At 40.4% G+C, this 14,675-nt stretch overlaps 1 protein-coding gene across 1 annotated transcript in view; it reads right to left on the bottom strand.

Moving 5' to 3' along the window:
- LOC124616658 (hypermethylated in cancer 1 protein-like) overlaps positions 1-14,675 on the bottom strand; it is a 410,590-nt gene that overhangs the window by 94,632 nt on the left and 301,283 nt on the right. Inside the window, exon 9 of the mRNA XM_047144986.1 lies at positions 3,708-3,779. Within this exon, the coding sequence (XP_047000942.1) occupies positions 3,708-3,779 (72 nt within the window). The remainder of the gene's footprint in view (positions 1-3,707; positions 3,780-14,675) is intronic.

Below are 14,675 nucleotides of genomic sequence, written 5' to 3' on the forward strand. Positions count from 1 at the left end.
ATAGTTGTGAGAGGTGTAGCATAACTGAATGAACACACAAGTCAACTACAAACCTGTGAAAGGAAATTCCTTAGGTGTATTCCACAAATCTTTCACTCTCACTATCAGAAACTTCAGATTCTGAAGAATTTTCATCTCTTTTAGAGACAGATGGAAGTGTCGCACCAACCGTCATACTTGGCTCAGCTGTTACTTCGAGTTCCTGTCGCTAGTCATCTCTGGCAAAGAGGTCATTCTCGCTGTTGCTTCTAGTTAGAATCTTCACAAATTCTTCATCTGTACAGTCACAATGGCATGCCATTTAGTCGGTCAAAAATGAAGATAGAAATAGTGACACAAATCGGATTACAGCAGCAAACTCGCACACGGCAAATGTAGGAAAGCTGCCAAACACCAAACATGTAAATACAGTTACTTGGCCCCTAAGTGTCTCAAATCTTAACACGCACACTCTCAAATGGCAGCGTGTCGTAACCTGTTGAAAGCACAGAGGCGTTGGCTTTTCGCCAAGCATAAACAGGTACAGAGGACCTAATGTCCTGACAGATGGAACGGAAAAGTGCTACTTGTAAATGTGTCCAGAGCACCTGGGAACAGCAGCAGCAGTGTGTATTAAAACGTAAAGGTTAAAAATTATACTTAAATATAATGACAATCCACATGACGGCTTAAAGGGGCTCGAGACATGGAGTTGTGATCACTGGAGTTGCTGTATTTGGTTGCTTCTTTGTGCAGTCCGACAGTGGCCTCTAGTACTGGAGGATGAGGTTTTTACCAAAATTCGTCATTTGAAAAATATGTCATCTTACATTCACAGATTAAATTATTGCTGATGAAGTAGATGTTTTTACGTCATGTAATAGACTAATATACGGGCTGTCGCATCTCTGTTGACCTGATGCTGTGACAGCATTCCTTAGCCTCTCACTTAGAAACGTCTGTCCACTGTGCTGTCATTCAAAAAATATCACTCAATTCTAAACCAAATTCAATATTGCATTTGGTTACGAGATTACTAGATTGCAAACGAGAAATTCTATTGTTTTCATGTATTAGAATACCAGATAAAAACATTACCAGCTATTAAGCAGCTCCAGAACAAGATGGTGACATTCAAATGAAACAAGGAAAAAATTAGTGAAAAATTTAATGCCTAACAAACAAAATAAATCATATTAATCTGACATTATCAGTGGTAACCTTAACATTACAAAAGACTGGACACGATTGCTAATATGGTGTGTGATCACCACGGATGGGAACGCATTCCTCACAACGTGCTCACACGCTGGCAGTTAGGAGTTCTCGCAGTGGGCACGTTCAAGTTGTCGATGGCACACGGGGACGTGCTGCAGTATGTCCCCGAGATGCATGCCACGCATGCTCGACGTGAGCGAATATCTCCTCGTTCTCCTTTCCCTGTCCTGTTTGATGTGGTTGCACATTTTTGTTCATAAAAATGAAGTCGTGCCGAGAAAGCATGCTTAAAAAATGCCCACGGCGAAGGAGTACAGTCTCACAACAATGTCGAATCGTGAGTGGTACCGTGTTCAGTGATTTGTAAAAGTGCCAAGAGCATAGGGTCTGGACCAACGAGGAACCAATGAGGATTGGAGTCGTGTGCTCTTCTCAGATGAGGCAGATTCAATTTGCACAGTGATTCCAGATGTATCCTCATGTGGTGAGAGCTGGGACCATGTAATGCACGCAGGAATGTTGTAAAACATAATGATTTTGGCTGTCCAGGTGTACGGTGTAAGGAACAGTATAGCAGCTCAGGCACACTGACCTCCAAATCTTCGAATGTGGTACACTCGTCAGTCAGTATCACTGTAACACAGTTTTTCTTCCCCACGTGTGTTTTCAGGGATGAATTTGGCCCAGGCCCCATTGTGTGCAACGGCATTGAACTGTGCAGGTGGAGGAACTATTGGTATGAGAGGGTATCAAGTACATGGACTGGCGTGCCCGTTCCACGACTTAAATCCTGTCGAGCACATCTGCACGTGTCGCAAAGATGTAGCGTATTGCAGTACATTGAGATGCACCGACAAATGTAGTGTTGGTGGACGAATGGAACACTGTGCTACAAGAACTTCTTACCAACCTTGAAGCCAACATGAGAACATGGTACAGAGCATGTGTTGCCATCTATAAATTGCAGTAATTTCAGTGTAATAACTGTCTTGTAATAGAAGTGCAAGTCCTGTTTGCCTCATTCGGTGTTCCCTTCAGTTACCTTCTGTACCATATTGCAACAGTTCATTCTACATACAGAGCAAGTTTCACTGAGTTGCGTTACTCGGCAGCGACGTCGCACAATAGTTACTTTCGTTCTTAATTTTTACACACCGGTGTATCTGGTGTTGTTACATGTAACTGACACTTTACAAGATATTGCAGCCTGTGTATCACAGTTCCTTTTATTATAAAAATCAATAGTGCTTTAATAATGTGAAAATGCGTTACAGAAATAGTACTGAGAGAAGTCGTCAGATCAAGCAGAACCCATGTGTTTTCGAGCTGTGACATAAACTGCTCGAGCCGTTAAAGTTGTACTTGACAGAAATTTGTGAAATGGTTGGAGGGAGAACAGTGACAATGGCTCACCTGAGAACTAAGATGAATGTGGGGAGGAAAGTGGTGATGAGCGGGAAATTTTGCCCCACTGCTGACGGCGGGAATATATACTGGGTACCTCGGATTTTTATGAATGTCAACCGCGTTCAAACTGCAGTTTGTCTGAAACTGATTTGTAGTCAGAACTGAACTGACTTTGCTATTGGAGAATATTATAGATTTATGCAGGAGAGAGTAAAAGGTGATAGCTGTCAGGTACAATGGGAACAAAAGGGGTGTGTCCATTGCTAGTTCCCGGCAGCCAATGAGAGAGCAGAGAGCAGATGGTAGGTTTGGAACTGAGAGGCAAAGGAATAGTCACATTCTCACATTGTTATAGATTCAAAATCCGCTATGTATTCAGGAAAAAAACAGCTATGTTCTCAGGTCTCACCAAAATCAGAAATTGCAAAATATTTGGAAGAAATAGCCAAATATTTGTGAGAACCAAGATTATAAATTTCACTCACTGCATTTTCAATTGTACTATTAAGATAATGGTGATTAAAATCAGTGATACCACATGAGTGGCTAGATAGTAAGCAAAAAGGGAGTGAACATAAAAATCAATGTAAACTTTTTTAAAACTTTATTTCCCCTTGTATTATTGAAATGTAGATAATCAATAAATGTAGAAGCATAGAACAGGAATAATGTTAACTTTTTGGCAGATACTTTGGCAATAAAACAGTTTGTAATTCTGATTAGTCACAATATTAAAAATAATTTTTTTTCAAGGTGCCTCTTGCAAAAGGCGATGTTTCTTCTTATAGTCAGAGTTGTCTTAACTGTGCATGCCTAATTCTTAAAGATATATTATCCTATTAGGTCATTGGAATCAGATGAGAGGATATGTGGTGGATATCAATAAGAAGCTGAGTTACAACTTCCAATATCAGGAACTTTACAAGCCCAATTATGTCAATTTGCAGACTGCAGGTTAAGAGGAAGTGCACACAGATAACTGTACAGAAATGCTCAAAGTCGAGCATGATTCGGTGCAATGGTTGTATCGCACTACGGTACTTAACTGTGTGCCTAAGTGCACTGATTTATGTACGAGTGGAACTTTATTTCGATATACTCACGTGTCCTCTTTCAGCTTCATCCCCACTGTCTGGCTGCTCCTCCTTGATGGCGACTTCAAGTGGCATCTCGGGCTGGAGGCAAACGAGACGTTACTCACTTACCACCTCCGTGAGACCCCACACTCTATAGCATCGCACACTACACAGATATATTCTAAAATCAAAGTAAGTACGATTAATCAAGAGGCCAAAATGTGTCAGTATAACACAACACAACACAACACAACACTGGCACATCACAAAAAAAAAAATACAAATAAGACAGTTTTCCGCATCAGCCTCTGAGTTACTATATCACTAACTGTTCAGACAATTTGTGTAACTGTCAGGTGGAAAATTAAGTCCTCGTACTGTCATTATTAGCACACCGACGAGCCAAGTGAAAGACAAGTTATGTTTTATCTTTTGAGATAATTTAGAACCAAATAACTTATTTATCTGGCCATACGACTAATTTTTTGCCCAAATTCATCATTCATCACTACAGTCTGTTCCCAAGGTCTACATTCTTACGTCGTATAAAAGCTTAATATAAGGGTCATCTTACATTCTCAGCTGAAGCTACAGTAGTTGAGGTCACATGCAGACTTAATTTGACAATTTCAGAATGGTGGGATGGGGTCCAGTGGCACCTGGTCAGCCGAATGTAGGGAGGCTAGAGGTGGGTGAGCAGAAAATTACGTTGCACTGCCAATTTTTGGAATGTATTGCACACTCACATTTTATGGACATCTACCACATTTAAACTGCACCTTTCCCAAACTCGCACTTTGCCAGAATCGAACTGACTTTACAAATGGACTATTATTTGGCAATAGTACACATTCACGACAACCGGGCCCAACATTTTCTGAGGTTGAAGTGGCACATGTCATTACTATGCTTTTGCTGACATGTGGCACCTGGAACAAGATAATGACTGCATTGTCAAGAATCTGGTTGCACATTATTATAATGAATACATAGACAATTTATAATGAAACATGTATTATTATGTGTTCAAATTCCACAATGTTATGTTCTTGGTGAGACTAGAGATAACAGATGTGTCCTGATATTGTGTACTGCTGTTACTGTTATCTAACGCAAATAAAATCATTAACAGTCATAAACATGTACTGAAAGTAATATTTCTCTTATCTGCAAACCACTGTTAAAGTACCATAGTGTAACATATAACTTTAATGAAGTGATATGTTGCGCAAGCATTTACTGAACCTTCGGACGACAATCACCAATACAAAAAGTTTATGTTTGTGCTGAATTAGTATAACTTAACATTTGGATCTGCAAGCCATGACGGCCACGTTACGTACTGGTTGGGCAGTTTATTCCGTGTCATCCTGCCTCAAAGGAAGGGTGGGTGGCTGTGACATCCCAGGGATAAGAGAAGACCTGTTATTCATTTGGAATCTTAATACAGACCGTTTTTAGACACAGTTCTTATTGACATATCTGTTCCAAATAAAATGATGCAGATCTGCTATATACAGTCATTGTAAATGAGACTACAGTATACAATACATTCCTTGTGAGAAGCATTGTGCTTATTTCGAGAACTGGATATTACATTGTACTCTTAACTTCCAGCAGTAACTGCAGCACTTTGAGAAATAAAGGTCAATCAGAAGATATTGACGAGTGTGCACAAATAGTAAGGTGATCGAGATTGAATAATAGAAACTTGTAGCTCCCAATCAGATTTTACAGTACCCAATATCACGAGAAAGAAGTAGCAATGTGGCGAATGATGAGCAGCCCAAAACAAATATGAAGGGAAGTAAATAAAAACTCACAAAGGACAAGAACAGTAACCAGAAATCTTAAATTTTGAGAAAGACTGGTGGCTTTTGGGTGCAAAGATTTGCTGCACTTGATAACTGTTGTCTGCTGCAAAGAAGGTCAACAGCCAAGAATACACTGCAGTGCAAAAGCAACTCATAGCACTGTGAATTACAAATTTTGTACGACATCTGAGTAGTTGATGAATTATTATTAAAGCCTCCAACTGAAATTACGATAGAAAAGAAACTAGCTAGTCGACAAGCAAACGAGTTTCAACTACAACGAGAAGGCTTCAACTGAATTAACCATGACAAGTCTACAGCAGCAGTCACAGACAGCATCTGTGGCTTGTCAATCTGCAGTGGCAGATATTTCAACGGCTCATTCACTTTTGGTGATGCAGCCCAACCTAGAAACTAATTCAGCTTCTCGTCAGCATCTAGTCACAGTGAGATACTGGTGAGCTGTATAAAACCTGAGTTCATTAGTGTCCAAAATGTTTTGGTGGCAGTGTTCGTGTTGTGGGGTAAACTGCAAGTGGTTTTACAACCAGACTTTGTCTATGTACTACAGCATCGTGGCTAGCCTCGTTACAGTACTGAGCCGAGTTTAATTGCATGTGTATCATTGTAGACACTGTACACCTGCAGTGCCACGAACAATGTTGTGGATGTGCTGGTAATCCCAAAATGTGTCGTATGCAATTTAGTAATGACATGAAAGAGTTAACTCTCTGTTTAGAAAACACTAAATCAGAATTAAACAAATGAAATAGAAACAACAAATAACACACTAATAGCATATCAGTGATTCACATAAGATAAATGAGAAATCCAAAGTAACATATCACAGAATGAGATTTTCACTCTGCAGTGGAGTGTGCACTGATATGAAACTTCCTGGCAGATTAAAACTGTGTGCCGGATCAAGACTCAAACTCAGGACCTTTGCCTTTTGCGGGCAAGTGCTCTACTGACTGCTCTACCAAGCATGACTCACGACCCGCCCTCACAGCTTCAATTCTGCCAGTACCTCGCCTCCTACCTTCCAAACTTCACAGAAGATCTTCTGCAAACCTTGCAGAACTAGCACTCCTGGAAGAAAGGATAGTGTGGAGACATGGCTTTGATACAACCTGGGCGATGTTTCCAGAATGAGATTTTCACTCTGCAGTGGAGTGTGCGCTGATATGAGGACAGGTCATGAGTCGTGCTTGAGTACCTCAGATGGTAGAGGACTTGCCCAAAGAAGGCAAAGGTCCCAAGTTCGAGTCTCGGTCCAGCACACAGTTTTAATCTTCCAGGAAGCTTAACATACCGCGCTTACAGACAACACTTTCCATCTTAAAAGATGACCTAAATTGTGAAATTTTGATACAATGCAACTTAGTTTGTAATGAAGTGAATGAGCAACTTAAGAGTGTGGAAAAGGATTTGATGCAATTAAAGGAATTAACTGAGTGGGAGTTTAATGCAATACACAATCAAGTCTCATGCACACAAGTAAGGTTAAGGGTGTCGCAAGAAAGCAATGATTCAGGTGTTGAAGCTATTTCATGGTCTACACTTGCTAGTTTTAAGGAGCATGTCATCTGCTTAGTCAATAATAATGTATGAGAAAATATTGAATCATGTGTAGATACACCTGTTTCTAGTGCAGAAACAGGTACGTGGAGAGAAAACCGTAGAAAATTTGGAATGAATTGACGAAGACTAAGGAGGAATTAAATAAAAGAAAGTTTAGTGGGAACTGTGGGCTGAGGGAACTGATTTAGCCAAACAATTCCCTAAATTTAAGCCAGTAGGGAGGTTCGCCTATGTACATTTTGAATATTTATTGAATTTTTATCCAAGTGATGGGATGATTCAAAGAGGACTAATTTTGCACTAAATTATTTAGAGGTTGACGCAGCAGAGTGGGGAACTGCTAATGCTGGAGCACTCTTGTCGTGGACTGATTTTTGAGGAAAGTTTGAAAAGAAGTACAGGTTCCAGCTACTCAAGAAAACTGACACTTGAGCTTTGTGACCCACGGTATTGCAATAATAATTGGGGAACTTATAAAAAATATACTGAGTGGCACTGAACAAGATCTAAATACTTAGATGATCCCATAGGGGAGAGTCATTTAGTTAAGGGTTTCGTGGGCAGATTATCTTCTGATGCAAGGAAAGAGGTTTGATATAGTGGGTGGTCAACAGTTGGCTTGTTGGCATTTGTCAAAAGTCTGGTTACATTACGCAAAGAACACTGGAATTATACACCAGGAAATAATAGTCAATCAGATAACAATGAAGGAAACGTTTATCCACTACAATTCCAAAAAAGGATATAAAGTATTTTAAATTAAGGAAGCATAATATCAATCACTGGAAAATCCGGGACGGAATGTAACAAAATTACAGAAAGAAGTTGCTACTCACCATATAGCAGAGGTGCTGAGTAGCAACAGGCACAACAAAAAGACTCACACAATCTACTGCGACTCAGCATCTCTGCTATATGGTGAGTAGCAACTTTCCTTCTCTAATGTTGAAGCATAATATCAATAGACGAAATAATTAGGGAGTAACCAGTCAGCAAAATTTTCCACAAATAATGTAAGCACTACATGTGCTTATACATCGACCAACCATTTATAAACAATCAAAAGATGTATAAGAAATATGCCTGAGATGAGTTCACATTCTATGTGAATTTTTTAGATTGACACCTGCTAGGCATCGAAGTGTCTGCTACATTTCTTCAGCATTAGATTTCTGCACAGAAATCTCTCACTTCTTTGCCTATCTTCTTTAAAACCGTAAGTACTCTTTACGAGCAACATGATGAGATAGCAAATAAATACACAAGGAGATAATTATAGGTAACGAATGACATACTGTTGCATTAGAATGTCGCAAATAAAAGAAATTAACTAATTTTAGTTAGCAAATTAATAGCTTTTTCCCTCTTTTTTCTTCTTTTTTCTTTTCCTTCTAAGTGGTGCTGAATCCACCACCTTTGACAGGGGAATTGAGTGGAATATACCCTTTGCTATAAACCGTACATATAATGGACCATGATTGTTGAAACATATAATAGGAGGGCATTCAGATTTACAGTAGTGAGTAACATAAATACAGTACAAATGACAGATTAGAAACCAGATATGAATATGTATCAAACAATGGAAAATCCAGGATGGAAAGTGACAATATTATGGACAGGAAAGTTGCTACTCACCATATAACGGAATGCTGAGTCGCAGATAGGCACAGTGAAAAGACTGTCGCAAATAAGCTTTCAGCCAGCAAGGCCTTAATCAAAAATAGGTCACACACACACACACACACACACACACACACACACACACACACACACAAGCGTGCGCGCAAACGCAACTCCCGCTATATGGTGAGTAGCAACTTTCCTTTTCATGATATGAATATGGAATGTAGTAAAAGTAGGTTACCTCAATATGTATGTGTAGAAGGGTAAGATAGGGTTGTAATTGTACCCCAATTTGTATATATGTATGGTGTGTTGGAAAGGAGAGGTGCACCTAGAGGAGGAAAAAATGATACATAAATAGGAACACTATCAAAAATTCTTGTGGAAAGAGATTTACTTTGACAGTTACTACATAAGTTTGTACTGTTAGTTTTGAGGTTTCTCAAAAGTAGCAAAGCAGATGAATTTACCTGAGCCAATCTGTTCCTCATGCTAATTTAAAGATGACATAGTAGAGGCAAATGTCTGAGTTTGGTATGCTATTCTCCAGGACTGGAAAGACAGGTAACTGACTACAGAATGCCCAACAACAAAGGCTTGTTAATTACTCAAAACACGACTTGTCTGGTTCAGTGGCAGTTTATAATTGATGAATGTGAATAACGATGAAATCTACTTCACAAGAATGGGTATTAAGCTCTCTATAATAACTACACTGATCAATTTATAATTATAGTTTTATAACTCCTGTAGAGTCATAAACATGAATAAATATGTTTATTACAAATGAAATGTAATTACAGCTGTTGTTATACATCAAATATACACAAGCTATTGATATTTGTAATTAAGAACATTAAAAATAGTTTTGAACCTTGAATGTTGACGCTTGTTGGTGTTTCACAGTAGTGATGACATCATTCCCCTAAGAGGAGGAATCTGTAGTTTAATATATGACTTTGGTGATGTCATGTGTAGCACAAGTATTTACTGAACTGACAAGTAGTCCAGAGTGAGATTTGCACTCTGCAGCGGAGTGTGCGCTGATATGAAACTTCCTGGCAGATTAAAACTGTTTTAATCTGCCAGGAAGTTTCATATCAGCGCACACTCCGCTGCAGAGTGAAAATCTCATTCTCTAGGCTGTGGCTAAGCCGTGTCTCCACAGTATCCTTTCTTCCAGGAGTGCTAGTCCCGCAAGTTTCGCAGGAGAGCTTCTGTAAAGTTTGGAAGGTAGGAGACGAGATACTGGCAGAAGTGAAGCTGTGAGTACCGGGCGCGAGTCGTGCTTCGGTAGCAAAGGCAAAGGTCCCGAGTTTGAGTCTCGGTCGGGCACACAGTTTTAATCTGCCAGGAAGTTTCTGACAAGTAATGATTGCCACAGTAAAAAAATTACATAGATAATATAACCTACTGTTTGGATATACATTTCACTTATGCTCATGCATTCGGGAGTAGATGGATGCTGGGTATCTGCATGCCAGGGTGACAATTTTCCCACATTCGCTGCACTTGCTGGTCAGGTGGTTTATTCTGTGTCATTGGTTCCAGCCTTGGTAATCACATATTAGCTAGATGGATAGGGATTTTGTTTGTTGTGTGCGGATGCAGGAGGAGTTGGCCACAGTCCAAATGCTGCTGGAAGCTTTGTTGGCCACAGTCAAAAGGCTCCAGAGTGCCACCTTGAGGTGCAGTGGGGATGGGGTGCCTGGGGCAGCCTCTGCTGTATTAGATATTCAGGGGTAATGTCACAGCTCTCTGTCACTGAGCCGACCTCAGGTGCGACTGAGCCGGTCAGCCCACTCTCACCTCAGTGCGGGTGGCAGGCTATGACAAGGTCTTGAGCCTCAAGGCAATGGCTGCATGGGGGACGAAGGCTCCTGCCAAATCCCATGCACTTTGTGAATAGATTTAATGTGTTATCTGATGCTGGAGGGGAGGCTGAGCCGGGTCAGAATGCACCTACTGCCAAAAGTGGTCACTCCTTCAGCAAGGTCCGGACAGGCACGTACAGATAGGGGTTTGTTAGTTATTGGGAGCTCCAATGTTACGTGGGTCATGGAGCCCCTGAGGAACATAGCGGCTAGGGTGGGGAAGAAGTCCAATATTCACTTGGTGTGCTTGCCGGGGGGCCTTCTCCTGGATGTGGAAGAGGCTCTTCAGGTGGTTATCATGCGTGCGGGGAGCAGCCAGCTGCAGACTGTTGCACATCTTGGCAGCAACAATGCCAGTTGTCGGGGTTCTGAGGAAATCCTTGGGTCCTTTCGATGGCTGGCTAAATTGGGAAAAGCGGCCTCCATCTCTCAAGGAGTGGAAGCCAAGCTGACGACTTGCAGCATCATACCCAAGGTGGACTGAGGTCCTCTGGTTTGGAGTCAAGTGGAGAATCTAAACCAGAGGCTACATCAATTCTGTGATGAAAATGTTTGTAGATTCCTCGACCTACGCTAAGGGGTGGAAGGTTGCAGGATGCCCCTCGATAGATCAGGGGTGCACTACACACAGGAAACAGCTACATGGATAGCACAGTACTTGTGGTGTGCACATGGATATTTTTTAGATTAAGTTCCTCCCCACGGGAAACAAACTGTTGGCCTGAAAAATTAACACTTCATGACACTGATGCGGGTGTCCCAAATGTAAAAATTGTTAGTTCACCTAAAAAGGTCGTTCCAAAGGATTTAAATATGCCAAATCTCATGTTAGTAAATTGACGAAGTGTCTGTAGCAAGATCCCTGAGTTACTCTCTGAAATAAACAGTAGTAATGCCAATATTGTATTAGGTACTGAAAGCTGGTTGAAACCACACATAAATAGCAGTGAAATTTTGAACTCAGATTGGACAATGTTTAGGAAGGATAGGACTGGTGCTATGGGAGGCGGTGTGCTCATTGAGATCGATACTGGGTCGCACTATGAAACAGTCTGGCTAAAGCTGTCAATCAGACAAGGAGTGACCATTGCATTAGGATGTTTTTATAGATCACCAGCATTTGCAACAAACGTCGCAGAACATTTCAGGGAAAGTCTTGAGTACATAGGAAGTAAATATCAAAATTATCCATTTAATTATAAGTGGAGACTTTAATCTGGCATCCATTGACTGGGAAAATTACACATTTATCACAGGGGCAGAAGCAAAGTCTCATGTGAAGCTATTCTAGGAGCACTCTCAACATACAACCTTGAGTAACTGGTTAGAAAACCAACTTGAGATGGGAACAGATGAGATATCTTGGTGACAAACAGACCTGATATTTTTGAGGAAATTAAAAAAAAAAAAAAAAAAAAAAAAAAAAAAAAAAAAAAATTGAAAGAAACAGCAAAGAGTTTTCTTGTTTGGGAAAGCAAATAAAACTGTCATCAATGAATATCTTCATAGTCAGTTCAAAGCATTCACCGAGGGACAGAAAGATACTGAGCATCTTAGGTCGGAATTTAATGGTATCGACCACCACGTGCTAGAGAAATATGTGCCTAGCAAAAATATAGGGGAGGGAAAGGTCCACTTTGGTTCAACAAACATATTAGGAAGTTGCTGAGAAAGCAGACAATTTTGCACAGGCATCTTTACGTGTAGTCACTGCCCCGCTGACAAACAGAAATTATGTGAAATGAAAGCAGCTGTCAAAATGTCAATGAGAGATTCTTTTAACAAATTTGAAAGCAATATTTTATTTACAGATTCTAAAAATAAACCCAAACAAATCTATGAATACTAGAAATAATTCAATCCCTTCTCTTGCTGACAGTACAGGTAATGTAATGGATGATGATAAAGAGAAGATCGAAATTCTAAACCTAGCTTTCAAGAACTTGTTTATGGTAGAGGGTTGCAATACCATTCCCCATTTCAACTGTCGAACAAACACACGGACGGCTGACGTAATGTTTAGTGTATCTGCGATTGTAAAACAGTTAAGATCCTTAGACGCCAGGAAAGCATCTGACCCAGACGGTATCCCCATACGATTTTATGTTGACTATGCTAGAAATATAGCACAATTCTTCTCCATCATCTATCAGAGATCACGGGAACAGCAGTTAGTTCCACAGGACTGGAAGAAGGCCCAGGTCATAACAATCTATTAAAAGAGTAAAAAATCTGATGCACATAATTATTGCCCAATTTCACTGACATCGAATTGTTGTAGAATCATGGAACATATTTTGTGTTCAGACATAATGACCTTTCTAGACTCTGAGGAGCTCATCTGCAGAAAACAGCACGGTTTTCGGAAACAGTGGTCATGCGAGGCACAGCTGACCCTCTTTGTGCATGATATACAACAGGCTCTAGATACCAGCGCCCAGGTTGATGCCATATTCCTCGACTTACGAAAGGCGTTTGACTCAATTCCACACTGTCACTTGCTCCAAAAAGTGCATGCTTACTGTCTATCCAATGGTGTATGCAGTTGGATAGAAAGTTTTCTAACAGACAGTGAGCAGTACGTCACCCTGAATGGGGCGACTTCAACAGAAACAAGCGTATCATCAGGTGTGCCCCAGGGCAGTGATTTACATAAACGATCTGGTTGATGGTATTGACAGTGGCATTAGAACGTTTGCCGATAATGCTGTAGTCTACAGTAAAGTAGTATCACATGGAAGTTGTGAACAAATCAATGAGGATTTGCAGAAAATAAATGCGTGGTGTAGTGACTGGCAATTATCTCTCAATATTAGTAAGTGTCACCTACTGTGTATAAAAAATCGAAAATCCCCATCAATTTACGAGTGCAGTCTCTGGAAGCAGTGACATCTGTCAAGCATCTGGGTTTGACTATTCGAAATGATCTGAAATGGAATGATCAGATTACACAAGTAACAGGTAAGGCAAACTCTAAATTGCGGTTTATTGGTAGAATCCTGAAGCGATGCAATCCTTCAACAAAGGAAATTGCTCACAATACTTTAGTTCATCCAGTCTTGGAGTACTGTTCATCTGTGTGGGACCCTTACCAGTTGGGTCTGATTCATGAGGTTGAGAAGGCCCAAAGAAGAGCGGCACTGACTGGTACACTTCGCCATCGCGAGAGCATTACAAATCTCATAGAAAGTTTGAAGTGGGACACACTCACTGATAGAGAGTGCGCTAAATGGAAGGGGCTGCTCGCAAAATTCCAAAATCTGGTCTTCACCGAGGATGTAGAGCATATATTATTGCCATCAACTTTTAAATCACACAATAATCACCATTCAAAGATAAGGGAAATTAGAGCTCGTACTGAGGTGCTCAGACAGTCGTTTTTCCCTCGCGCGATCTGCGAGTGGAACAGAGAGGGGGGATGGGGGGACTATGACTTTGGCGCGAATAGTGCCCTCCGCCACACATCGCTTGGTGGCTGGTGGAGTATATATGTAGATTTAGGGGATAAGATGCAAACTGTAGAGGAAGAGCAAGCATTACAATGCCTATGATGTGACAGGGACAAGATAAAAACTGTTACCTAGTTACTCAATTGGAATCTTAACTAGGGTAGACTGTTTTGGTCCTGATCAAGGTAATTGTGATGTATCAATGGTAAATCAATTTTATAATTAATAGTCACTGTACACAAGAGTACAATATATGATATCTGATTATCAGAAGCAACTTATTTATTTTGAGAATTGGATGTCTGATTTGAACTCTTAAATTCAGCAGTAACTGCAGCACTTGGGGAAATGAGGTTCGATCGGAAGACATTGGTGAGTGTGCTGAAATAATAAAGTGAGCAAGATTGAATAATAGGAAGTCTTAACTCCTGAACAGACTTTAATTTACCAACCAGTATCATGGGAAAAAAAACTACCACAAACATTGCATGTTGTTGACAACAGCTCAGAACAAGTATGGTTGGGAGTACATAAAATTTATGAAGAACAAGAATAGTACCCAGAAATTTGAAATTTTAAAGAGAATTGATGGAGTTCTGGGTACACAGATTTGCGGGAGTTTATATCTGTTGTCAATAGCCACAAAGA

The sequence above is a fragment of the Schistocerca americana genome, chromosome 5 (genome assembly GCF_021461395.2).
Source record: "Schistocerca americana isolate TAMUIC-IGC-003095 chromosome 5, iqSchAmer2.1, whole genome shotgun sequence".
Taxonomy (NCBI): Eukaryota; Metazoa; Arthropoda; class Insecta; order Orthoptera; family Acrididae; genus Schistocerca; species Schistocerca americana.